Here is a 26,679-nt window from a genome sequence, read left to right on the forward strand (position 1 = left end):
AAGGTCATACATGTACTGAGCGCCCAAAGAAAGTTATCCTCTCTGGGGGACAAAGAGGATAAGGGGTGGAGAGTAGGGGGGGCAGGGGATGAGTGAAGGCTGGAAAGGGGCTCGTTAGAGGCAAGGGAGGGAAAGAGAGAATAAAGACCCTTAAGATAAGAAGAACCAAATACTGGACTCTACGGGGGGAAAGTACCGACAGCCCGCTTCGGGCTGGGGGAATCCGAGAGCCACGGAGGAAGGAAAGCGTGGTCCGCCCCGCCCCCAGCAAGCCCCTCCTTCCGCCGCTCGCTCCGCCCTCCATAAAAAAATCAAACCGGTAACCTCTACCCGGCCGCCTCCCATTGGTCACGCGAATGAGCGAAGCCTGCTGGAACCAATGGGCCGCGGCCACGGCTTGGCGAGCGCCTTCCGGCCCGTCCCCGCCGCACCGCCCGGCGCCTGCCTCACGGGCCGAGGGCGGGACGTGGGGCGGCGGGGGCGCGGCGCGCGGAGCTGAGGCGACGGTCGGACTGCGCGGCGGCCCGGGAGCTCGGCATGGCTCGCCTCGTGCTGGGTAGGCGCGGGCCTCCTCGTCCCGGGGGACCGCCTGGGAGGCCCGGGGCAGGGCGGGCGGACGGCCTCGCGGGGCCAGGGCTGGGGTGGGGGATGCGGTCGGGGCCGTCCCTCGCGCGGGGGTGCGGGGCCCTGCCGGTCTCGGGGCGCGTGCGGAGGGGAGGCAGCGCGGCGGGGCTCCCGCAGCCCACCCCGGGGAGCGAGCGCGACGGGGTCGGGGAGTCCCGGGGTGGTGCATCCTGAGAACCACCGGGGAGCCCCGGGCCGAGGGGGGCGGCGGCGGGCCGGGCGAGGGTGAGGGCCGGGAGCTGCGTTCGAGCCGTGCGGAGCAGCTAGGACTCGATCCCTGGCGGAGGTGGAGCCGGGGGCGACCTGAGAGGGTTGGGGTCAGGGGTCCCTTGTCCTGGGCCCGCCCTCCTCACCCTGACGTGTAGACGGCACGGCCGCGGGGTCCGCACCCTGCAGCTCGTCCTCACCACTTGTTTAATGCCGTTCCCACTAATTGAGAAAAACTGAAATATCAAAACCCAGCCCTGGAAAAGGCCGAAGAGTTTGCTTTAGAAAGGGAACGGTGCCTTCCCAAAGCGCTTCAAGTGTGAGCGAACTTCTAAAAACTAAATGGGACGCAGACCACCATGAATTATGTAAATCCCTGTTTTAGAAACTGTGCAGTGAGTGGGGTTGAGGATCCCGACCCCTTTCTGGCTCGCCTTGGTCCCCGCCGAGGTGCTCTTAACCTTCCTTACCTGAACGCCCTGGATCCAGACCGCAGAGTTTGAGCCCCAGCCGGCCCTGCCCCGCATTTCCTAGCTGTGTGAGGGCGAGCTAGTGACTTAATCACTCTGGGCTTGTCCTCCCCCGCTGGGTGGGTCTCAGGATGCAGGAGTTCACATGGGTCTCGAGAGTAAACAAGATGTAAATATTTGCTGTAGTACAGAGAGGATGTAGAGGAGGGGAAAGGATTCTAGTCTCTGTTCAGTGTCCCTCGGGTGAATTCATACCGGGCGCGGAAAGAGTCTGTGATTCTATCATTTATTTGCATAAATGGAGTCAGACCTTTTTGGGAGCCCTCTTGGTTTCTAGATGAGTGCTGTGGGATCGTGTACTCTTGGTGGCAGGTGTGGGACAGAGATGCTACTGATGTGGATTTATGACATCCTTAACTACTGTGGAGGAATAATGGGGAGCCACAGATGGCAAAACCATCTGCTCACATAGATTCTAGACACTTGGATGTTCCCATTTCCCATTGGTGCTCATTATCAGTGAGTGGAACAGCCATGTGAATTTTAGAAACAGAACACTATTAGTCGGCATTGACCCAGTTTATCATCTTAAGTGGCCCGGAGTGTTTTGTTTGTCTTCTTGAGGGTTTTCATAGGGGGTAGTTAACATCTTTTAATCTGTTTTTCTGAGTAGTATGGTTCGATTTTTTTTCCAGCCCTATGTGGTCATATTGCCTTCTAAGGAATGTAAGTCTCAAATCTTTATCATCAAGACATTTCCACTAAAGAGTCATTTATAAGGAAGGTGGGGGGGGGGCTGTTGTGAGAATTCGGCAAAACTTAAAGACAAAAAGTCGGGGTGCCTGGGTGGCTCAGTTGGTTAAGCGTCCGACTTCCGCTCAGGTCGTGATCTCACGGTTTGTGGGTTCGAGCCCTGCATCGGGCTCTGTGCTGATGGCTCGGAGCCTGGAGCCTGCTTCCATTTCTGTGTCTCCCTCTCTCTCTGCCCCTCCCCTGCTAGCACTCTGTCTCCCTCAGAAATGAATAAAAACATTAAAAAAATTTTTAGGGGCGCCTGGGTGGCGCAGTCGGTTAAGCGTCCGACTTCAGCCAGGTCACGATCTCGCCGTCCGGGAGTTCGAGCCCCGCGTCAGGCTCTGGGCTGATGGCTCGGAGCCTGGAGCCTGTTTCCGATTCTGTGTCTCCCTCTCTCTCTGCCCCTCCCCCGTTCATGCTCTGTCTCTCTCTGTCCCAAAAATAAATAAACGTTGAAAAAAAAATTAAAAAAAAAAATTTAAAGACAAAAAGCCTAGCACTGTTACTAGGAGGAAAAAAAAAAAAAAAAAGAAGCAGCCCAAGTCCATGTTATACCGAGTGTCAGTAGCCACGACCATCTTTGTATGTAAAGGAAGCACATTCCTGAGGTGAAGTCATGGTCCATCCCTTTGGTGACTCCAGCCTGCTGTCCCGGATTGGCAAGGGAATGCAGTGAACCTAATTCTCCTGCCACAATCTAACTAATGACCCTCCTTGGGATTATACTAATGCAGTCTCCAGTCCTTTGGTTTAAAATGTGGGTTGCATAACCGTGTTCTCTCTCTTTCTAATTATGTGGCCTCAGGCAAGTTACCCTTTCTGTGTCTCCATTTCCAGGTCTAAAAATGGGCATGATGATACATACACCACATAGAGTTCTTAAAATGAGTTAATATATCCTAAGTGTTTACGCACTGCCTGGTGTGTAGTGTCATTTAAGTGTTATTCTCAGTTAACATGTCAGTTTCTGGAGGGTAGTTGGACAGATACATAGATCAAAATGTTAGCTATACTATACCCCCAATCCCTTTGTAAGATTATCTCTTAAGGAAATACTCATATTTATCTGAAGGGGGGAAGAGTGTAAGGATTTTCACCATTGGCCTGTTAATAGTGAAAAATTGGAAAGAAATTCTGTTAGTGGTGAATGGGCAATGTGATACAGCCATTAAAAATGGTTATACGGGGGGTAAAAAGTAATCCATAATTATGTAGAAAACTTATTTTGAGTGGGGAAAAAAGGCTACAAAAAGGAATGTATAGTAAGATCACATGCATATAAATATAATAGTTTTAGACTTCCGAATAGCACAGAGAAGTCCATATGAATATCACCAAAATATTAATTGCCCGTTCTAGTGGGACTGTTCATGGGTTTTCTTTTGCTTTTCCGTTTTTGAAAATTTCACATTGAGCTCAGTGTATTGAACAAGTATTGATTTATGTTGATTTTTTACAAAAAATACACTTTAGAAAGTAGATCTCCATGGAGGATTTTCCAGGCCCAGTCTTAACTTGTAAGCTTATTCAGAATTAGGATGGTCTCTGCTTGTTCTTAATTTACTTGATTCGTTAAATATGTCAAACTCCACTTAACCTTTACTGCAGCAACAAAAAGATTATCAAGCAGCACAATCCAGTAGAGATATGCAAATTTTATATCTAATTTTAAATAGTCTCGTAGCCACATTTCAAAAGGCAAAAAGAAACAGGTGACATTAATTTTAACATATTTATTCCCCACTGTATCTCAAATATCATTGTAGCATGTAACCAATATCAAAAATATTAATGAGGTACTTTTTTTTTTTTTTTCCCTACCAAGTCTTCAGAATTTAGCACTTTTTGCACCTTCACTCCATGTGGTGAGTGGTTAGCATGTTGGACAGCGGCAGTTATTAAGGCAACCCCAGTTTGGTTGGCCTGACCTCCATCCACATGCACTCTTTCCCACCTCTCAAAGTGGAAAAGGGGGCCATCCTGCCCCAGGCTACCCCTGCCACTGACTCTGGGTTCCCTCCCTTCCCGATTCGGATTCCAGGCATTTTGTTTCATTATTCCTCTACTTTATCTTTAGCCTCTCCCACTCCACATATTTTTTTCCCTTCAAGCTCAGATCACTCTCATCTTTAAAAAGAAACCTTCCTTCTGCCCCACATTTGTTTGCTCTCTTGTGCTCTTTATAGTGAAACTTGTTACAGAGTTCCCTTTTCATGAACTTGTTCCCTCCTACTGTCTCCAGTCTTTTGCAGATTGGCTGCTGCCTGTTTTCACTCCTCCACCTCAGCCATCCTGGGCTCTGGGGATCCTCTGTCATGAAATCCACTAGATCATTTTCAGTCTCCTACTTGACCTCCCAGCAGCGGGTGTTACTGCTGGCCATTCCATCTTCCCCTGAGTTTAGGTGTGACCCCACTCTCCTGATAGTTCCCCCATCTGCTGTCCACATTGCAGCCAAAACGCCCTTTCTAGAAAGCAAATCTGGTCATACCCCTTGCAGGATAGCCTTTTAGTGGTTTCATGTCCCCCTTACCAAAGTCCACAGTTTTATTTCATATAAAGTTCCTACATTATTAGCCACGTCTATAAATCAAATGCAGTGTTCTTGAAAAATAGAATTATGTTGTTTATTCATGCCCCTGACATACTGAACCATTTTATCCTGAGCTCTAAAAGACAACATGGTTTAATGGGAAGAGCTTGGAAATAGAAGCTAGAGACAGCAGATGGGTCCCTAGAAGTGCCTTTGTTTCCTTATTTACAAACGAGGGGCGATTCCTACTCTTAGTTAGTAATGCTGTGAAAACCCAAGTGGTCCAGTGTATTTGGAGTCATTTGAAAGTGGTTCCGTAAGCATAAGGTGAAATATTTAGCAACAGAACAGTTAACACTGGTGTACATTCCTTCCAGAAGAAATTTACCATTGGGTTATTCAAAAAGGTTCCATTTGAAATCTTCCAAATTCCGTCTACAAAATAAGCATATGAGCACGTGACCACAATGGCATACCCGTCCTCTGCCTTAGGACACAGGTCCGGCTCATCATTTGTTGCATCAGTAGATTAAAAGAAAGAAGTTATATGATCATCTTCACAGATGCTAAAAAGAAATAGGTAGAAATTTCTTTAATATCCTAAAGTTTATCTGTTTCAACTCAAAAGCCAGCAAATGAGAAAATACTAAAGTCAAGAACAGTCCATTACTTAGCATTGTTCTGGAGGTCTTAGACAATGCAATTAGAAAACATAAAGAAATCGTATGTTTAAAGGCAGAATTGGAATTTTGATAGTACTACCAATTCAAAAACGTTTTGAGTTTTTAAGATATTTCTTTTTTTTATATTTTATTTTTGAGAGACAGTGAGACAAAGTGAGAGTGGGGGAGGGGCAGAGAGAGAGGGAGACACAGGATCTGAAGCAGGCTCCAGGCTCTGAGCTGTCTGCACAGAGCCCGACGCGGGGCTCGAACCCACAGACTGACCTGAGTCATGACCTGAGCCGAAGTCAGACGCTCAACCGACTGAGCCAGCCACCCAGGCGCCCCTAGTTTTTAAGATATTTCTAAGTCCATCCAGAAGTTGTTTTCCTATATAATTGTTAACAATTACGTTTTAAGTTCCTACAGTAGCCAACAAAAACGCATTTGGGCCACAGTGTGGCTAAACTATGCTGTTAATAAGACAATAACACTCCATCCTTCTTTTGTAACATTTTATGTGAAAATTCTTTGTAAGCTCATCCAGCAGCATTGCAAGTGTCTGGTGACTGCCATACATAGTGTGAGTAGAAATAAAAATATTTATAAAAACAAGTATTGCCCTTGATAGAGTCCCAGTTTAGTAGACAAGACAAATAATTAATTTTTCCTTCAAAGGAAGTTTAATAAAGATACTGTACTCGGGCGCCTGGGTGGCTCAGTCAGTTGGGCGTCCACCTTTGGCTCAGGTCATGATCTTGGGGTTCGTGAGTTCGGGCCCCACATCAGGCTCAGTGCTGTCAGTGTGGAGTCCGCTTCGGATCCTCTGTTCCCTTTTCTCTCTGCCCCTCCCCCGCTCGTGCTCTCTCTTGCTCAAAAATAAATAGACGTTAAAAAAAGATAGTGTGCTAATATTGCAACTGAATAACACAAAAAATAAATGCTGTGTGGATTACTCGGGGTCACAGGGTAGCCTCCCAATTTTTCGGTGTCTTCGCCCATAAAATGGCACGAATACTATTACTTCACGAGGTGATTGTGAAGAATGAAAATGCTAATACGTAAAAAGCACCTAAGTTAGAGATCTTTTTCGATTGCAGCTCAAGAGATGAGAGTGTGGATCTCTTTCCTACTTGCTCTGTGCTGCACCGGTGGCAGTGAAATTCCAGGGGCTGCCACAGCAACGAGGGGGATGGGCACTGGGGGGTTAGAAAGGACCTGACCCAGGCCATCCTCCTGTGTGAAGAACCTTGGGCAATTCAAGAAGACGTTTCCTGCCAGAGCTTGAACCCTGTCATTAATGGTGTGCTTTTTGTCTTTTACTGCAGGTCTAATAAGCTGTACCTTCTTTCTAGCAGTGAATGGTCTCTATTCCTCTAGTGACGATGTAATTGAATTAACTCCATCAAATTTCAACCGAGAAGTTATTCAAAGTGATAGTCTGTGGCTTGTAGAGTTCTATGCTCCATGGTAAGTATACAGCACTTGTGGATTATTTATGGTACTTCATAAAATTAGGAATATTATATAAAAATGTGATTTTATTTAGTCATCTGGTTTGTCTAGTTTACTGCTTGTTTAAAAGAAGTAGAGAGGAAAATGGGGGATTCCACAAAGTGTTGTCTGTTAAAGGCCATGGAGATTGAGTCCATTGGGGGGAAAAAGGTTGAAGTAGCTAATTGTTGCAAGAAAGAAGAAAGAAGTATTTTCTTATAATTTTAAGAAGATATATCTCTGTAATGAGGTAAGTAGGGTCTTGATGGAAGGGAAACTCCTTTATGCTGAAAGAATATTGGGCACAGGAAAGGGAAAAGCTAGTGATTCCATTCGGTTTCTTGAAGAAGAGAGTGGCTTCTAGAAATACATAATTTTAACAATCTGATTTAACTTAAAACTTCCTCTCTTGACTTACATGCATTGCTGGAAAAAAACCCTTGTGGAGTAAAGATAGAATTTTCATTGAAATTAACGGTCACAACTATATATAGTCAAAATACCGTATTGCACTAATTGTTTATGGAGTTAAACGTATAATGCAAACAAAACAAAAACGCAACGAGTAGAAGTGCAGAGACTGGTTAATGGAAACTGCAAAAGGTACCGGAAGCTGTTACTTCTATAAAACAGTGGGGCTGTGGGCACTCAGGTCCGGGGAGGCCTGAGCCCCAGCCAGCTGTATCTGCAGATCAACTGTGCAGTGATCTGAGATCCCGATCGTCCTTTTAGATGTGAGCTGTGTCCCCTAAGCTCACATAGGGGGTAGTGAATGAAGTTATTACAAATTCTTCTTACCTGAGTGGGTGCACTTCAGAGTATGCCTGATGAGAGGTTTCCTTTTATTGCTTTAATTTTTTCTCTGCAAGACCATGAAACAGTTTTGGAAACTCAATGCCGGTCCTTGTGGACTGTTTCGCTTAATGTTCAGTGTAGCAAATTAAGGTAATACCCTCTGCTTAAAAATTTATGTTACCACTTTGTGAATACTGTTCATCCTAATGCCTTCATCATTTTTTTTTTTTAATTTTTTTTTTTAATGTTTATTTTTGAGACAGAGGGAGACAGAGCATGAGCAGGGAAGGGGCAGAGAGAGAGGGAGACACAGAATATGAAGCAGGCTCCAGGCTCTGAGCTGTCAGCACAGAGCCCGATGCGGGGCTTGAACTCACAAACTGTGAGATCATGACCTGCGCTGAAGTCGGATGCTTAACCGACTGAGCCACCCAGGTGCCCCCTTCATCATTTTTTTTTAAAGCTTCTCTTTGTTTTTTGTTTGTCAAATCCAAATGAGGATTCTGTGTGGAATGTACGAATTGTAAATGTACGAACTGTTATATTGTTGAATGCCTTTGTATGCAGTTTTTGCAAGTTTGATTTTTTTTTTTTTATCATTTATGGCATGAGTAATTTACATTGTTTTGGGAAGCTTCGATATGAGAGAATATACCTCATTCCAAAATGGAATCAAACAGCATAATTGAGAAGGCTGGATCTGGATCTTGTAGTTAATTGTTCTTGTGACATGGCACTTGGGCCTCCCAGTGTTTTGGGTAAGAGGAGGTATCATTAGAGCAGGTGCCTTTAACCTCTTCTTGTGCTCAGACTTGGCAGCTTGGTGAAGGCTTTGAATTCTTTCCAGAATAAAGGTTTTCCTTTTCCATCTATGGAGTAAAGCATATAGGATCACAAAGGGAACCTAAAACATTGAAATAACATTCACAAAATACTAAAACAAATTTTGATGTGATTATGTAGTACTCTTTTACTGGGGCAGTAAATACCAAGCTCCAGCAGCAGATGTAACACCTAGACATCATAATTTTGAAATAGCAATGGACAGAAATGAAGTTAAACTGTAGTAGCGATCTGAAGGGGGCTGAGTTTTCATTTGTGACAAAGTCACAAGTGCTCATGGTGTGTTGTTAATGTTTATAATTGAAGGGAAGTCTGCATTTCATTTACAAGCTAGTGAAATGGGGGGGGGGCCTGGGTGGCTCAGTCGGTTGAGCATCCGACTCTGAATTTCAGCTCAGGTCTTAATCCCAAGGTCATGGGAAAGAGCCCTGTGTTGGACTCCAGTGCTGAGTGCGGAGCCTGTCTAAGATTCTCTCTCTCTTCCTCTGGCTCGCTCTCTCTCTTAAAAACATTAAAAAAAACCAAAAAGTGAAATAGAGGTGTTTTTACCCCCACCAAAAGTTCCTAGAGCCCCTGAATTTTTATACACCAGTCCTTCGGGGTCTGGACTACAGGGGAAGAACCCTTGGGTCAGGGGTGTGCTGTACCTCAACTTGTGCGGCATTTCTGTCGGTCTTTACTACGCTTAATGTTGAAATTGAAGGAGTATGGACTCTGATGTCTCCAATAGGAGTCCTTTCACAGAATAAACTCATTGAAAGAGGCACGAAGTCCTACAAAATTTTGACCCCCAGACTTCTAAGTAGCTCACCTGAACTGCAAAAAACTACTATATGTAAGTATGTAAACCAGCATCACAGGACATTTCTCAGAAGATCCTGACCTTTAAAATACTGGATTAAGGTTAGGCCCCTATGGAAGGGGCCACCAATATACAGGGATGAAGAATGTGGGACCTGGAGCCACATAGACCTATGCAGCAGCTCTGTGACCAGATGACTTGTGATACTGGGTAGGTTTCTTAACTCCTCAGCCCCTGTCTCCTCATCTGTAAGATGAAAATAGCAAGGCCTGTCTTCAGTGATGTGCTGACGGAATGAAATCCTGTATGAAGGGCTCCTCTTGGTCTAGGCACCTGGCATTTACTCATTAGGTTCTTAAAAACTGAATTAGGAGACTTGACTTTGTTACAGAAACAACTAATCACCTATGGATAAACTAGCTTTAGTATCTTCATGCAGTGGATGTTACTCCGTATTGAAAATGAACAGTATAACTGCAACCTTGATAAATGGTATGAACGTACCAGGTTTTTGTATATATAACTTTTAAAAGCACTGTCTGTGTGTGTTATGTTTCACAATAATTTATTTCAAATACTGTAACGTGAAGGATTTTCTTTTCTTCTTATCTCTGTCTCTTGCTCGCTCCTGTTCTTTTATCACCATCTTGTGGTATTGAATACTTTTCAGCTTGCTCGGCATATAAAATTGGGATTACGTGTACATTTTTAACCCCACGTGCTGTTGTGGGAGCCAAAGAGCATTGAGATTTAGGCTCTAATTCAGATGCTTCATCTGTAAAATGAAAAGGTTGGACTAGATCAGGGAATATGAAATCTTAATGGGCTTAAAAATCACTGGTTGAACTTACTAAGATGTAGGTTCCTGAACCCCTTCTCTAGGTGTTTGGATTTCATGCGGCCTAAGAGTCTGCCTTTTGCCTAGGCTTACAACTCAGACCACACATTGGGACACACTTGACCAGATGAATGCTAAAGTTCCTACCCAGGGATAGAGTTACAAATGATGGTTTGTTGAAACTCTTTAAACATAATTTAAACAGTAGCTTGGGGGGCACCTGGGTGGCTCAGTCAGTTCAGTGGCCGACTTCAGCTCAGGTCACGATCTCACGGTTTGAGTTCGAGCCCCATGTCGGGCTCTGTGCTGACAGCTCGGAGCCCGCAGCCTGCTTCGGATTCTGTGTCTCCCTCTCTCTCTGCCCCTCCCCCATTCACACTCTGTCTCTCTCTCTCTCTCTTTCAAAAATGAATAAATGTTAAAAATTAAAAAAAAAAAAAAACCAGTGGCTTGGAAACTTATTAAAATGAGTATGTGAAGAGTGATAGTAGAATCCTAAAATGGCGAGTTCCTTCACGTCACCGATCATGTTTCAGTAGCGCATGTGTTCCCTGCCAGCAGCCACCCCTGTGCGTGTCCCTCAGTAGAGTGTTGGTAGAGTATTTTTGAATTGAGGATCGAAGACTTGAACCGTTGCCTTATTTGTGCTTTTATCTCCTCAAAGGTGTGGCCACTGCCAGAGGTTAACACCAGAATGGAAGAAAGTAGCAACTGCGCTAAAAGTAAGTTTCCAAGATGCCCACATTCATTCACCTGTGTGTGTATAATAAGTAAGAACGCAGCCGGGCTTAACGTGCCGCCGGAAGTTCATTTGCATGTTGGAGCTCAAAAACCTTGTTCTGGTGCCGAAAGCATGTCGGGAGCAAAGGGATAGTACACTAACACGTGTCATTTTTACGTTGTCTATTTTTATTGAGTCGGTTTTCCGGATTAATGACATAATCCTTGCGGTCTCACTAATTCTTGGTGCTGCAGAGTCCCCTCCAGAGCTCTGTCCATTTCTCCCGTCATTCCATGTAGGCGTGACTTCCCAGGCTATAGGTCTCATTAAATCTGTCTGTAAACCTAACCTTGCCCTGTATCATCTTGGAGTCTACATGAGTTCAGTGATGGATCTTTGTGGAATCTGCTCCAGTGGAAAAGAAAAATTGATAAAACTCTCATATTTTCACAGGATGTTGTAAAAGTTGGCGCAGTTGACGCAGATAAACACCAGTCCCTAGGAGGTCAATATGGTGTTCAGGGATTTCCTACCATTAAGATTTTTGGATCCAACAAAAACAGACCAGAAGATTATCAGGGTAAGGACTTTTCCTAACTACTCTATTCCCCTGGTTGGAATTTCAATTTGAACACGTAGGTAAAAAATAGGAGCAAGGGCCTGTTTGTTTTTGTAAATAAAGGTTTTCAAAACAGTCACACCTAGTTTCATGTCGTGTGTAGCTGCTGTCACACTGAAGTGGCAGAAGTGAGTCGCTGCAGCAGACCAGGTGGCCCGCACCCCTCAAAATCATTTGTGTTTGCCGCTTTACAAAGAGTTTGCCACCTCTTGGTCTAGAGCGCAAAAACCCTCTCTTTTTTCCTAGTACGTTTGTTTTCTTTTTTTATTTTGAGAGAGAGAGAGTGAGTTTGCGAGTGGGAGAGGGGCAGAGAGAGGGGGAGAGAGAATCCCAAGCAAGGCCCCTCACTGGCTCATTCCCACAAACAGCGAGATCATGACCTGAGCCAGAATCAAGAGTCAGACACCTAACCTGAGCCACCCAGGCGCCCTTCCTAGTATATTTCTTGATTTGGCATATTTCCAAGTAGATTGGTGGTAGGGCACCGGTTGCGAGGATAGAGGTCTTGGCCCTTCTGTATTAGGAAGTGACACACGTGGTGATGTCAGCCGGGGCCGCAGTCCCACACCATCTGAATATATACTGCGTGTTGCTCTACTGTATTTTCTTTCTAATGTCAAGGCTAAAAGTGTGCTCAGGTGTTTTTCTATCTTCCTTGGCAGTTTGGTAAGAAACTATTTAAAAAATACATGGAATTTTCTAGAGACATTTTATTAGAGTTTTCCCTTTGAATGCTAAAGATAGCATGGCCCATATTATTCGTACGTTTTTCATACCTTAATAGCCCCCCTGACTTTTTCTCGAGTGTATAGTTTTTTGGTTAAACTTCTAAAGGCTGTTGTCATTATTGAGCTTCAGTACAGTGTTTGTTACTTCTTAGATTAGGAGAGAATTCAGCTAAAGAACCTAAAACAGCCCAAGTATTGTAAGCAAGATAGAAAGAAGGTGCCTGGATTGCTTTCCAGTTACTTGGCTTCAGATGTTTCATATCCTACTGTTTCTACAGTTTTTTCTGCTTGTCATCATAGAAATAGTTTCTTCTGGGGAGCCCGGGTGGGTCAGTTGGTTAAGCATCCAGCTTCAGCTCAGGTCATGATCTCGCGGTCTGTGAGTTTGAGCCCCAAATTGGGCCCTGTGCTGACAGCTCAGAGCCTGGAGCCTGCTTCGGATTCTGTGTCTCCCTTTGTCTCTGCCCTGCCCCCGTGCACCCTCATTCTCTCTCAAAAATAAAAAAATAGAAAGGGAGAGAAGTAGATCAAAAATAAAATAGAGGAAGGAAGGAAGGAAGGAAGGAAGAAAAGAAAAAAAATAGTTTTCCTGTATTTCCCTCGATGTAATTTGTATTTAGAAACGTCCCCTGCTTTTTTTTTAACTAGATAATAGGCTTACTCATTGGTATACATGTTACATATTCAGTAGACATTTGTGAGTTTCTCTCATTTGTGGATGGCATTAGTAGGTGAACAGGATGTTTGTGTTTAATAAACTAAAACTGAAGGAGAGGATTTGGTTTTCCAAGGGAAAAGTCAAGTGCAGTGTGTATTACAGGGAGAACTTGACTCTGTGTTAAATACCCATGTGTTGTTGGGTCTGTTCAAACATCAGATAAAGCTGACAGAAATCTGACAAATGTAAAGGACCACGTCTTTAGGTCGTGTCATTATAGGCACACGGCCCCCACTACCCATTCGTCTGATTGTCCTTTGTCTTCTGTAGGTGGCAGAACTGGCGAAGCCATTGTAGATGCTGCTCTCAGTGCTCTGCGCCAGCTCGTGAAGGATCGCCTTGTGGGGAGGGGTGGTGGATATGGTTCTGGAAAACAAGTAAGACTGTGTGATGTCAACTTTGAATGTGTGTGATGAGTTTGACGCGACAATATGGACTCTTTGTAGAGGATAGTTTTTGGGCGGGTTATTTTTGGTTTTTTTGGTTTTTTTTGTAGTTACTACTAATGTTTTAAATTAGTGAACTTTCAGTTAAAAGATATTACAAGGTTGGATCAGCTCATGCCAGAGGGAATGAGCCACCTAGCTTGTTGATTTGGCCTCATCAGAAGTCTCTAGTCCCAGAGCATCTGGCCACCACTATAGGCCAAGAATCAGGCCACAAGATGGGCTTCCTCGTCCCAGCACTGAAAGGGAAGAGTTTGGGCTGTAGACCTCTCGAGAAAGAGCTTCAGACCGGGAAGCCAGGCTCTGGGACCCTTTGGCATTTGTAGTTCCAGAGTGGGGAGAGAGAGACCAGATCGGCTTGGGGACAAAGAGATGAAATCTGAACGACCTCTTGGCCTATATCTGGCAATCAGCCTGAAATTTTGGAAAATTCAATCTCAGTGGACAGGGAAGAAGAGAAAAATTCCTGTTCCATGGATTGGTATTTTAGATGCCCATGTAGGAGATGTGAAGTTAACCAAATGTTCTTGTGAAAAGGCATTAAATTCTTACAAATGAAGGTAAAATGGCCCTTCACTCTTACAGAGACCAGTAAAAGTAGCTTCTTTATACAGATGTAGAATTTACCCGAAGATTCCATGCTCTTGGCTTTTGGCCCAGGCATCCGAAAGCAGTATAGTGAAACTGCTCCTTAGGTTTGCTACTCAAGAACACTCTTTGAAAATAAAGAATTAAATGTTACTTTTAGCTCTCTTGAATGGTACAGACTTTCTCTATGGAAAGGTAGTAACTGGTTACATTTACCATCCTGGGATGAGGAAGCAGCTGTGCCCAGTCGGAACTAGAGTAGAATCGGGTGGTTCTGTGAGCCGTGTGGGGGTTTCTCTTAGCAGGCGAGAGAATTCCAGAATATTCATAGCTTACACTGGAGGTGCTGGTGATTGAAAGTAAACACTGTTTGACAAGTGTTAATAATATTAAGGAATGACCCCAAGTGGAGAAGAATGGTTTTCACTAGAAAGAAGAACTCCACACTTCGTTAAGATGCGGAAGAGATCGTTGTCTGTTATCTATTTAGAATAAGAATAGCGTTCTTTCTGGCCAAGTGTAACTAAATGTTTAATGTCACATGCGACAGGGTAGAGGTGAGAGTTCGAGTAAGAAGGATGTAATTGAGCTGACGGACGACAGCTTCGATAAGAACGTCCTTGATAGTGAAGACGTTTGGATGGTTGAATTTTACGCTCCTTGGTGTGGACACTGCAAAAAGTAAGGGCTTTTTACCAAGTATTTTGAGTCCCAGTGCTTTTAATAAATTCACCTAGCTGGCTCTGAAAAAGCTGACCCAGACGGCAGGTCAGTCACCAAGATCTCCTCCAGGAAAGCTCTGACGGCGAGTGAATGTTAAACATTGGCATTGGTGCCGAGTTTCTTCTGTCACAGCTTCAAAGATTAACAGGGACCTAGCGCGGGGGAGGGAGTGACAGAGACCTGGGAAGTGAATGTGAAAAGACAGCATCACATTGTACGCAAAGCCACGCGCGGTGTGACTGGATTGGGCAGAGATGCGCGTCTCAGTTAAAGTGTTCGTGCTGACGGTTAAAACACACTTTTAAAGTGCAAATATTTTTCCATAGTCTTGAGCCAGAATGGGCTGCTGCAGCCACAGAGGTAAAAGAGCAAACCAAAGGAAAAGTGAAGCTCGCGGCTGTGGATGCCACGGTTAACCAGGTTCTAGCTGGCCGGTATGGGGTGAGTGTCCAGATGGCGGACGTCTTTGAGGAGTACACGCTGTTTTCAGCTGTGACTTCATCGGGTATCCGGGCTTCCCTGTGTGGCAGGAGGGGAGATGTTTGGCCATTTTGTGATGAAACTAAATTACTTTATTGTTCAAACTAACGAGTCTTGAACTCAGGACTGACTCTCTCTCTCTCTCTCTCCCTCTCTCTCTCTCTCTCTCTCTCTCTCTCTAAGTCCAATATCTCACTGTTTCTGCTGTGTGCTGCATGTGCATTTTCAGCTTGCTCAGGCTCTTACAAGTCACTACTAGTGCTTTTGAAGTTGGTCTGCTTGTTCTAGAGCAGATAACGTTGTATTCAGTACATATGGAAGGTTTGAATAATACTCCGCTAAGCCTGGTGGGCAGGCTGTCAAAACTGCCTGATCGACAGACCTCTGTGTATCCTCCCTGATCACTGACGCAGCCTCGGAATATTATTCTATTAAATTACCTATAAGCTAGCCTTAGAACCCGTAAAGATTATTCCTTATTAAATATTAGTTTGATTTTATACTCTTGTCTTTTTTAATAGATTAGGGGATTTCCTACAATCAAGATATTTCAGAAGGGGGAATCTCCTGTGGATTACGATGGGGGGCGGACGCGATCTGACATCGTCTCCCGGGCCCTGGATTTGTTTTCTGACAATGCCCCACCTCCTGAGCTGCTTGAGGTAAACCGCTTCCGTCACTCGTGATCAGAACCGACCATGTTTTATGGGGGAGGCTCTCACACAGTAATGACACTCCTTTGGTGTTTCCAAATGGACTTTGTCCCTTCTCTTTTAAAATGCTCTCTTTAAAGTATTATTGGACTTTCAAGTGAGGAAAACCTGCCTGATAAACTGCTGCTTTTCATAATCTTAGTACTACAATCCTTACACTAGGAGGACACGTGTGCCAAGCTTTTTAAAAATAGAATGCGCCTGGCCACACTCTCTCCCCGTTGTCTCAGCCGCAGCTGCTGTTTCTGGAGCCCCTAGTCATGTGACAGTGTGACAGCATCATTCTGCTCTTACGTATATTTTCCTTTCAGTTCGCACATGAATGCCTAGAGGCAAGTACTGTTTTTATCTCATTTTATGTGAGGAAACAGAGGTACAGAGAGTCTCAGATCCCCATAAATATATAATACACATGTGTCTGTCTAGCTAGGTGATTGTCAGAGCCAGGCTCCTCCGAGGCTATCTGCTTTTGGAGCCCACGTGTGTCGGCAGGTGCCGAGTCCGCACCGGGATGGCCCGGGGACAGACCCTGAAGGCCAGCTGTCCGTGGTGCCGTAGCGCGAACCTGGAGTGTCAGGGGGAGTCGCTCTGTCTCTTGAAGTCTTTGCTCTTCATTGAACGTGATGATGCCGAGTCTCTGTCGTCAGGCTCACCTTTGGGTTTTGTGTCCGTGGCCTTCCAACCACCCCTTATGCTCTGGGCCCACAGATCATCGACGAGGACATCGCTAAGAAGACCTGTGAGGAGCACCAGCTGTGTGTCGTGGCCGTGCTGCCCCACATCCTGGACACGGGTACGGCGAACAGGGGCGCCCTTCGCCGTGACTGCTCTGTGCTGCCTGCTCTGAGAACGCTTTCTAAGCTGATGAATGTTTCGGATTCTTTTATTTTTACCTTTTCAAAATTTTCTGTTTAAATTAGGAGCTGCTGGCAGAAACTCGTACTTAGAAGTTCTTCTTAAGTTGGCAGACAAATACAAAAAGAAAATGTGGGGGTAAGTTGCTGAACTTATTTTCTCAGTATGATTTGGACAGGAGAGCATAGTGCTACCCGGATACTGTCTGGTTCAGGGTGCCTGGGCGGCTCAGTCAGTTAAGCGTCTGACTCCGGCTCAGGTCATGATCTTCATGGGTTCGAGCCCCGCGTTGGGCCCTGTGCTGACAGCTCAGAGCCTGGAGTCTGCTTCGGGTTCTGTGTCTCCCTCTCTGTCTGCCTCTCCCCACCTTGTGCTGTGTCTCTTCGTCTCTCAAAAGGAAAAGAAGTAATGCAAGTCTTTTACCTGTCTGTGCCACAGTACCTTTTCTCATAAGAATCATTTTGTTTTATTTTTTTTAAGTTTATTTTGAGAGCGCACGCATGAGTGGGAGAGGGGCAGGGAGAGGGAGAGAGAGAGAATTCACAGAGCCCAGCTCGGGGTTCGATCTCACGAACTGTGAGGGCATTACCTGAGCCAAAATCGAGTTGGACTCTTAACCAACTGAGCCACCCAGGCGCCCCAGATACAGGTGTGCTTTTAAAACAAAGTATGTCTGCTTCTTTCCGATTTAACTTTTTGTTTCTCGTCCTCTATCCGTTGCTGTCTCACCCTCCTCAGGCCATTGCTGTCCCCCTCAAGTGACCTTGTGCCCCCTCCCATTAGTTCAACAAAGTGTGGTGTGCCTACAGAGCACCGCATTCTGGCATCCTTCTTCTTCACCGTTGTAGAAGTTGAGTAAGAACTGTGGCTGAGCATTGTTACAGGGATTGAATAATGATATACCAGTAAGTCTTGAGAAGAAGTTATCCTACTGGCGAACGTGCCCAGTTGTCCAAATGACATTAGTAGGATTTCAGGTAATAGAGACAGAAAACCCAGCAGGTTTAGCGGACAGTATTTTGGAGGCTGGGAGCAAACTGTGTATAGATTTGGGAGACTTCTGGAGGTAGAGTGTAGGGAACATCCAGAATACATTATTTTTGTATTTTATTTCTGTTTCTACATCCATTTCATTCCATAAAATGTTGGGAGTGTAATCCGTTTTTGTTTTTTTTTAGTATCTGCTGATTCGATTCTAACTACTTTGAAAGGGATCTTCACCCTAAAACAAGCCTGTTTTTCTAGGTGGCTGTGGACAGAAGCTGGGGCCCAGTCTGAACTTGAAAATGCGTTGGGGATCGGAGGCTTTGGGTACCCTGCCATGGCAGCCATCAACGCACGCAAGATGAAATTTGCTCTTCTGAAAGGATCTTTCAGCGAGCAAGGCATTAACGAATTTCTCAGGTAATCTCTTGCCTCCTTGAGTTGTTTTTGTTCTGTGGCGTGGGTTCAAAGCTAGGTTTACGTAGACCAGGCAGTGCGTGGAGTTAGTGTGCATTTGGCATTCCGGGGAATTAGGTGTTTTGAGTTCTAAGTCATCGTTTTTGCGCTTTTGTTCTTTTCCATGGAAGCATTCTGTAGGGGAAGAGGCCACCTTGCTGTTGCGTCATTGCATCGAGCTCTCTGATCTCATGCAAGTCTCCTCTGGGCTGGTAGCCCTCCGCCCCCCCCAGCATGCTTTGTGCCTCTCACCTCCGCTAACGCGGCTTCCGTTTCTGGCCAGTAGCGGTAGAACGTGTACTTCTGAAGTGATTCCAGCAACGTGCAAACAACATAATAGGTTCTGAAACTCAAAATCCAGTTGATAGAGCTCTCTGTCTTGCCCGGCCATTCAACTCCTCCAAAAATTGATTTGATCATCTTTCAGGTAAATATGAGGCATCGACACTGCGCTAATTCTCAGGTGTGCGGTAATTTGGTTCATGCCTCGTCCTCCTAACTGAGTCTCACAGGCACATCTCTCACAGACCTTCTCTCTGCTTACTACTACAGGGCCTGGCTGATCGGCAGCTCTTGGTAAATAGTACGTTTTTTGTATGGTTTATGTACCATCTACTGTATTCTCACAATAAATGTTATTAAGAAAATGATAGAAAATACACTCACATTACCGTAAAATTCTGCAAGTGGACTTGTATGGCTCACCCCACGTGCAGGGGTCAGCTGTGCTCATCAAGTGTCATCCTTTTTCAGCAGCTGATTCCAATGTCACAAATCTTAAGAAATTTGTGAGAAAATCGTAAGAAATGTTTGAGGGGGATCAGTAACCATGAGGTTGAGCCTGTGGACTCACTGGAAATGGCAGGTCTAACTGCGGCTTTGATTTTGTTCACATTTCTTTTCAACCAGTTTCCCTTCTCTGGTTTGTTGTTTTTTGTCGCGTGTTTTGTGTCTTAGTACGGAGGAGGTGGCTGGTTCGCGGGAAAGCTGCGGACAATAGCGTATTGTCAACTTGAGACCATCGCTGTTGCGCTGGAGATCGTACAGGCCAGTGGTTCTCCAACTGCGTGCCTTAAAGGCAGCAGAGAACCTCAGAACCCACCCAGTTACCAGGGGGGAAGAGGACGCAGTAATGGGTCGAAAGGAGACACAGTGGGCGACAGTATACTTGTCTCCAGTCCCGTGCGCTTTGTTTTCTGACGAGACTGGACGTGCGCGCAGCTCGTCGCCGGTAGACGGTGCCAGGCCCGCCAGGGAGTTGGTGTCCACGTCCACCAACCTGTGCGCTTGAAAACCACAGACCGGAAGCTGAGACGGACTGTGATGAATACATTGGCAGTAACTCACAGCTACAGTCAACCCAAGACGAGTGTTAGTGATTCCCATACCTCTCCCTGCAGGCGTGTTACTGAAGTGTTCCTTTCGGTGTAGCAGCCAAACACACGAGTACGTCATTGTGCGTGATGCAGCCGGAAGTGAAGAAAGGACTCGAGTTTCACAGAAGTTCATTGTTTGAAGCAGCAGCTGTGTTTCTCGGGGCTCTTTGAGAAGAGACGATAGCATTTAGCCCTGCAAAGAGAATGGGGGCGCAGGGGAGGAGCGGGACTGAGCTGTTAAAACATTTTTTTTTTTTTTAAACCATTGAACCCTGCCCTCAAGGCATAGTTCCCTTAGAATTTTGTTCCTTTTTGGGCGCCTGGGTGGCTTATTCGGTTGAGCATCTGACTTCAGCTCAGGTCATGGTCTCATGGTTCATGAGTTTGAGCCCCGCATCGGGCTCTGTGCTGACAGCTCAGAGCCTGGAGCCTGCTTTGGATCCTGTGTTTCTCTCTCTTTCTCTCTCTCTCTCTGTCTCAAAAATACATAAACATTAGAAAAGAAGAATTTTGTTCCGCTTTAAAGGAGGCGTGGCATCTTTCCATTAGTCCTTCTGTTTGCTGCTGCCGAGGACATTAAGTAGGAATGTTGGGGCACCTGGGTGGCTCAGTCGGTTGGGCGTCTGACTTCGGCTCAGGTCATGATCTCACAGCTCGTGAGTTTGAGCCCCGTGACGGGCTCTGTGCTGACAGCTCAGAGCCTGGAGCCTGCTTCGGATTCTGTGTCTCCCTCTCTTTCTCTACCCTCCTCCACTCATGCTCTGTCTCTAAAATAAACATTAAAAAAATTTTTTTTAATTAAAAAAAGTAGGAAGGTAGCTGCTTTCTGGGCACCGACTCCCTACATCTCGGCATCTTCTTGATGAAGAGACTGATGTTCAGAGATGAATAATCGGATTAAGGGTCCCAAACTAGTAAGAAGTAGAACCACTGGCTTGCCTTTGATTACTTGCATGGGTTTGTATTTCTTATGTCAGCCAGAGCTTGGGTTGGCCTGTGCCCCGTCACGGCAAATGGAGCCATTCTAGTGTAGGTTTTTGATGGACTACGAGAGACACAGGTCTGACTTGCTGTGCCCAGTACCTCTTGACTCTGCACACGCATCGGCGTGGAGGCCAGCGTCCTGCCCTGTGTTACACTTAGAGCTCAGCGGATGGCGGTGGAGCGCGGCTCTAGAGCGTGTGGATAATCGGTTTTCTGAACGTAACTCCTCTTCGGACATCAGGGTTTCTCGATGTTGGCGCTTGTGACATCGTGGGCCAGAAGTTTGTCCTGTGTGTTACCGGGTGTTTAGTACCTGTCCTCTAGATGCCAGTTGCACACTGTCTGCATACACACACAGTTGTGATCATAAAAACGTCTCCAGACGTTGTCATATGTCCCCTAGGGAGAAACTCACTCCGTTGAGAACCACTGATAATACGTCATAAAAAATGCAGGGTAGCCAAAGGCAGTGGATAGAATTCCCCCCTTTTCCACCGAGCCAAAGAACCGTCAAACACACGTGGGACATTTCCACTCCTGTCTCTTTTCCTCTCTTCCCTGTAGTCCAAGCACCCTTCACCATTTGGAAACTTTTTAAAGAAGGCTTGCTCCCAGTCTGGCAGTTGCCTCTACATCTTTCTAATGAAATGTTTTATCAGAACTGGTCAAAGGCAAGACCTAATACGCCCTGTCACCATAGAACTCTTTCTTCTGTGTCTTAAAAGTCTGAGATGAGGATTGCCACCATCACCTCTAGATCTGCCTGTGAGCTGGTGTTAAGTGCTTCTGCTCGCTATTGGAAGTCTGGGGAAGGAAACCAAATTTTCGTTTTAAGATGCCATCTTTCATAAAGTGTTTTGGGGGTTAGTCTACAATTTTGTTCATCAAACGTTTGCCTGTGTTCTACGTGAATGTTGATAGGTTTTGCGTACTTAAATTTGTATTCTAGCAAAATAAGTTTATTTTTCTTAATTAGTAGTAGTAACTAGCTTTATCTGATGCCAAGACCTTAGTCATTTCATGCCTGGTTACATTGTCGTCCTTGCTTGAACAGATAGTACTGTGCGGGAATAAGACGTGAGAGGCACCTGTGCAGAAACTTAGCAGGCGAGTCATTGTTTTAACACGTCGTGTCTTCATCAGTATGTCCTTGCTTTGGTCACTGTCCCCTCAGGGAGCTCTCTTTTGGGCGCGGATCTACAGCACCTGTGGGAGGTGGGGCCTTCCCCGCCATCAGCACCAGAGAGCCTTGGGACGGCAAGGATGGCGAGGTGAGTCCCCAGGGCTGGAGGCCACGTGCATGCGGGACTCATCACCGGGGTGCTTGTCCCGCCTCTCCTCACTTTCCCCGGCCCAGGGCGCCTTTGCTGTTTGTAGGCCGAGTCCTTTCCATCCGTGGCGTGGTGTCAGAAGTGCCATAACCTCGCGAGCCTTTCAGGGCTGCGTGACAGAGTCTTGACAGACAACCAAGATAAATTTCAGGAATGAGGTTTCATTCCTGATGATTACTGCTAAACGGAGCATTTCACCCGGAATCCATTTACTTTGTATCTGAGAAGCACAAAATTACAGCTTTGGAATTATCGTGGATTCTGGCACACTTCTGCCCCTCCCCCCTCAAAACGATGAGCTAAGTAGCTGTCGGTGTTAAAGAGGTAGGTGATCTGTTAAAATCCTACCTCACCTAAGTTCTCGGCTTTTCCGGCTGTAAAATGATAGGCAAAGCTAAAAGCGGGAGCCAGATTAGGGCACAACCGGCTCTGTGATCTGGGGTGTCTCTAGAAACTACCTTGCTCCTCCGCCGTGAGCCCGCGAGCTCTCCCAGCTCTTCCTGCAGGGCCTAACGAGTGGCTTTGTTTCCCAGCTTCCCGTGGAAGACGACATTGACCTCAGTGACGTGGAGCTGGACGATTTGGAAAAGGATGAGCTGTGAGAGGCTTGGCACAGACTTCAGTTTTCTTTTCTTGGGAGCAGATTTCCCCAGCAGTGAAGGAACGTTCTTCACGATCAGATGAATCTACCAGTGGCCTTTTTAACCAAGAAGTAGCACTTGATTGGTCATTTGAAAACACTGCAACAGTGAACTTTTGCATCTCAAGAAAACAATGAAAAATTCTATGAATTGTTGTAGCCGGTGAATTGGGTTGTATTCTGTCAAGTAATATTTTGGAGAAAACTGATGGGCTGTTGAAATATTTTTCCCTCCCTCTCTCTGACTGCTGCTTGAATGTTCTTGGAGGCTGTTTCTTATATATAAGTTTTTTAATGTGATTCTTTCATTTGAATATTGATGGCTTTTTTCCATTAAAAAATAAAATAATATTTTGGACAATGCCAACATACGTATGAAATTAGTGTCCACATCATAAGTTCAGTAAATTTAGCCAGTAAATTGATACCATGAAGGGATGACCCTGATGTCTTTCCTCCCTATAAAATACTTGTGATTCCAAGGACACCATCTGGACGCCTGCCACAATACGGATTTTTACGTGTGTCCCGCAAGGCCAGGTGCCATCCGTGGAATGTGAAACGTAAGGCGAGTTTACGGAAAGAAGGATGAAAAACAGTGGGTTGTCCGTTGAGAACATTTCGTGCCCAACATTTTGTCTTTGGGCCATCCCCACTGACTTAGGAAATCTAGCTGGTTATACGGTCAGCTCAAGATTTTTAATGTTCTTCCCAAGCCGTCCCAAGAGATCCGTTAAGACACAAAATTAAAACAGCAAGTGACCAATTTCTAGGCAGTCCCCATTTATGTAAAGTGAGGCTGTGAATTACGTTCGAACATAAAAGACCATTCAAAGGACGGGGCATTTCTTTATTGTAACTTAAAAAAAAATAAATACAATTGTAACTAACTTTTGTGAGCAATTTCTCTCAAACTCTAAGTTCCGTGGGGTTCCGCAGCCGAGGGAAAGAGCGGCGTCTGCGGAGTCTGCACGGACGGGAAGGCCTCGTGGGGCCAGCGGCTCCTAGTCGAGCAGGCTGAGGTCGATGTGGAAATAGACGTAAGGAAAGTAGTCTTGGTTGCCGAGCTGCAGTCCCGGGATGTCCACAGACGCCTGCAAAAGAGGACGCGGCGCTGTCGCTCTGGGTGCAGAAGGCAGTTCGCTGTCCCGTCTTTATGTTTTTGAGGAGGCTCTCCGGGCCGTGACGGTATCTTCTGCCCCGCGCAGCGCACCCTCACCACGCACACGCGTGCGCACACGCGCGCGCGCACACACACACACACACACAGCCTCTTCCTTGTTACACTTTCGCATTTGTGAAACGTACATCTTCGTAACAGGCAGTTTCGGGATCTGGCAAGTTCCCAGGTGGGGAGGCTGACCTTAGCACAGAACCCCAGCCGCTTCTGGATCGTATACCTACATCCAACACGCTTGCCGCCGCTACTTGATCCAGATGTCTGAAGACAGAGTTCAGAACCTCTCTTAAACGTTTGGTGGAGGACTTCTTGTGAGGCTGGAGGAGCACCGCCTGGAAATTCACTGGAAGTCCGTACCTTCCCAGACAGACAAAATGTGCGCATAAGTTACCCCAGATGGAAACGGGGAAAACAACCCTGACAAGAAACAGGCGGTGCTAGTAAGAAGAAAAAAGCTTCAGCTGACACCGCTTAAGACAGTAAAACTCAGTGGAATGAAATATTTAGGGTCAGAGGTGAGACTGGTGACTGGATTTTTCTGGAGGGGAATGTGCCAGAACAGGCTAACCGGCCATTTCTGGATAACGGTGCGGCGTGCACTAAAACGCGGAGGTCTGCTGGATCTGCGGGCGGGAAGCAAAAGTGTACGTGAAGGAGGCCGTGCCCACGCTTGCCGCTGCCTTCGCCACACACCGAGCCTAACATCTGCTCAGTCCTGTGCGTTTCCAGGATGCTGGGCCGGCAGGACCCCGATGTCCGAGCCCCGCCTAAGTGGTCTTTCCAGGAGGCAAGAGCCAGAGAAGCTGGCGGGTGCAGACGGGTGGCAGCGCGTGGGCTGGGTCACGGGCGAGGGGAATGGCCCAGCCGATGGCCTCCTCTCCGTGTCCCCTCTTACCACAAAGCTCCGGTACCCCCCGGGGGAGTGAGCGGAGGGGCCGCGGCCATCTTACCTGAGCGAGCAGCCCCCCTCCTGACTCCCTCCCGCAACTCCCAGTGCTTTCCAGAAACCCACTCCACACCCTCGGCCTCACCGACACCGCTGTCTCCACCTGCTGACCACACACCCCAGGCAACACGTACGTTAAGGACGCGCATTCCAGCTCCCAGACCATGGTGCCACCGCGCTCTGTCGTCCGACCTGGTCGTTCCGCCAGTCATTGCAGGTTCCCTGGGAGCTCGCTTACCCTCCCGAACGAGGACCCCTGTGTCCCAGCTGTCCTGTCTTTCCCAGCCCGCGAGCTCCCATCGTGGCAGAGGCACGGGTCTGTTTTGTGCACAGTCTACTGTGTCCCCAGACCTGGAGGGCGGCGGGCACTCCAACACTTCATGAATGTTGACTGACTGCTCCTCGTCCCCCACCCCACCCCCCATCAAGCCTCCAAGCCCTGGGCCCCTTTCTCAGCCCACTCTCTCGACTTTGGGGCTTCCCACGTTCTTCCCAGATCCTTCCAGCCCTTTCCCTGCTGACCCTCCCTCTGGATCCATGTCATTGAACACCTTCTCTATTCTGCTCAGAACACGCCTTCCAGAACAGCCCGGTCAGCGCTCATTCTCCACAAGGCCACCCCCACGCTGCTCCTTCTTGCTCCGCTCAGTAGAGGACCCTCTTCCTCCCTGACCGCCGAGGTCACCTGGCGGGGAGCCCTGACATGAGGCCCCCACACCGAGACCTCTGTGCCACAGGGGCGCCAGCATCGTCTACCGCTGTCCCCTTCCCTGTAACATCTCGCCATCCTGCCCTCCTTTGTAAGAAACGCCCTCAGCCCCCTTGGGCTCTCATTCCAAACTTGAGAGTGCCCAGTGTCCCATGTCACCCAGTCATCCGGCCACCACACTCGAGCTTGTCCCACCAATGACCTCGTGACCCTTTCACGGGGACACCTAAATCCTTAAGCTTCTCCTCCCTTTGACTCGTCAGCCACTCCCTCCTCCTGCCTGACTTCCTCATGGGCTTCTCTCCTCCACTCTAAATATTGGGGTTCCCCGAGGTGCCCTTTCAGTACCTTCCCTCTGCAGGGCTCTCCCTAGACGATCGAGACCACACAGCCGCCGTCAGGATTCCGTAACCTCTGTTCCCCACCGAGATCCAGACTGACTAGCTTCCTGGCTGGCCCCTCCACTCTGCGCCCGGCAGCCCCCAGTTCACTGCGCCCTGAGGGTCAACCAGCTCTCCCTCAACTGAGGGCTGAGTCTACTTCACTTTGACTTTATGGAGTCCACGAACATTTCACATCTGGAAGTGTCTGGAAGATGTCCATTTCACATCTGTCCGACTCTGAGCGGGGTGACAGGCAGAGAGCGCGTCGGCCCCTCCCTCCCCCCCAGGCGGGAAGTACAAAACAGCTCGGAGAAGAGGGAGACAGCGGCCAAGAGCCAACTGGGGGGGGCGGGGCAAAGACCAACAGGGGGTCAAAGGAACAGGCAAGCAGGTGAACTTCACCGTCTGTGTGCCCCAGCAAACGTGTTCAGCCTCTGTTTTCCCAGATTACGCTCTGTCCACAGGATAGAATATGAAAAAGCCATTAAAAAAGGATCAGGTAGCTTCACCCGTGCTGAAGAGACTGATTCAGAGCAGATGAAGACAGCAAGCCACAGGACGCTAAACGATCCCATTTGGGGGAGAAAGAAGAGTCTCGAAACCATTAACCGTGATTATCTATGGGCAGTGGGGACTGGGAACTGTTTCCACAGTATGTATTTCTGAACTTGAATTTTTCAAACAGCGCTCATGTATACAACCGTATTCCGGAAAAATACACAGTCAAAAAAAAAAAAAATCCTACATTGAGAGTCTTGTAAAGAATTACTTTTACGTATACTTTTAGGAGAAATCCTGTTTCATCCAACTTAAGGGCATCCATCTCTACCTCTCTCGAGCAAACGGGCATCCACACTGTAGTGAGCCTGAGAACCACTGATTTTCGAGGCCAGCAGGGTCAGTCTCAGGCCCCGTCTACACCACAGGTGGCTGGCACACTCCAGGTTTGCTCGTCTACGCCCCGCAGCCCAATGCCACAATCCATGCCACTCCAGGCCTCTGAGATGGGTGGGGGTGGATGACCACGAGAGGAGCC

The 26,679-nt window shown here is 46.9% G+C and overlaps 2 protein-coding genes across 17 annotated transcripts in view; one reads left to right on the forward strand and one right to left on the reverse strand.

The window, feature by feature from the left end:
• The first annotated feature begins 418 nt into the window (after nucleotides 1–418).
• On the forward strand, nucleotides 419–22,792 carry PDIA6 (protein disulfide isomerase family A member 6). The gene is made up of 13 exons (XM_027077898.2): nucleotides 419–556; nucleotides 6,620–6,761; nucleotides 10,728–10,785; nucleotides 11,238–11,364; nucleotides 13,120–13,226; nucleotides 14,434–14,564; nucleotides 14,933–15,047; nucleotides 15,608–15,748; nucleotides 16,508–16,592; nucleotides 16,720–16,792; nucleotides 17,900–18,058; nucleotides 21,629–21,725; nucleotides 22,319–22,792. The coding sequence occupies exons 1-13, from the start codon at nucleotides 538–540 to the stop codon at nucleotides 22,385–22,387; spliced, it is 1,323 nt and encodes a 440-aa protein (XP_026933699.1). The 5' UTR covers nucleotides 419–537; the 3' UTR covers nucleotides 22,388–22,792.
• A 469-nt stretch (nucleotides 22,793–23,261) lies between these two features.
• Nucleotides 23,262–26,679, reverse strand: part of ATP6V1C2 (ATPase H+ transporting V1 subunit C2) — a 52,585-nt gene continuing 49,167 nt past the window's right edge. For 9 of the 16 annotated variants that reach the window (XM_053201244.1, XM_053201243.1, XM_027077893.2 and 6 more), the window contains 2 exons: nucleotides 23,826–23,962; nucleotides 23,262–23,519 (listed from right to left, as the gene is read on the reverse strand). In XM_053201244.1, coding sequence (XP_053057219.1) covers nucleotides 23,335–23,519; nucleotides 23,826–23,962 — 322 coding nt within the window. In that variant the 3' untranslated portion in view covers nucleotides 23,262–23,334. The other 7 variants (XM_027077896.2, XM_027077891.2, XM_027077890.2 and 4 more) reach the window with 3 other exon arrangements.

This window comes from Acinonyx jubatus, chromosome A3, assembly GCF_027475565.1.
Source record: "Acinonyx jubatus isolate Ajub_Pintada_27869175 chromosome A3, VMU_Ajub_asm_v1.0, whole genome shotgun sequence".
Classification (NCBI taxonomy): Eukaryota; Metazoa; Chordata; class Mammalia; order Carnivora; family Felidae; genus Acinonyx; species Acinonyx jubatus.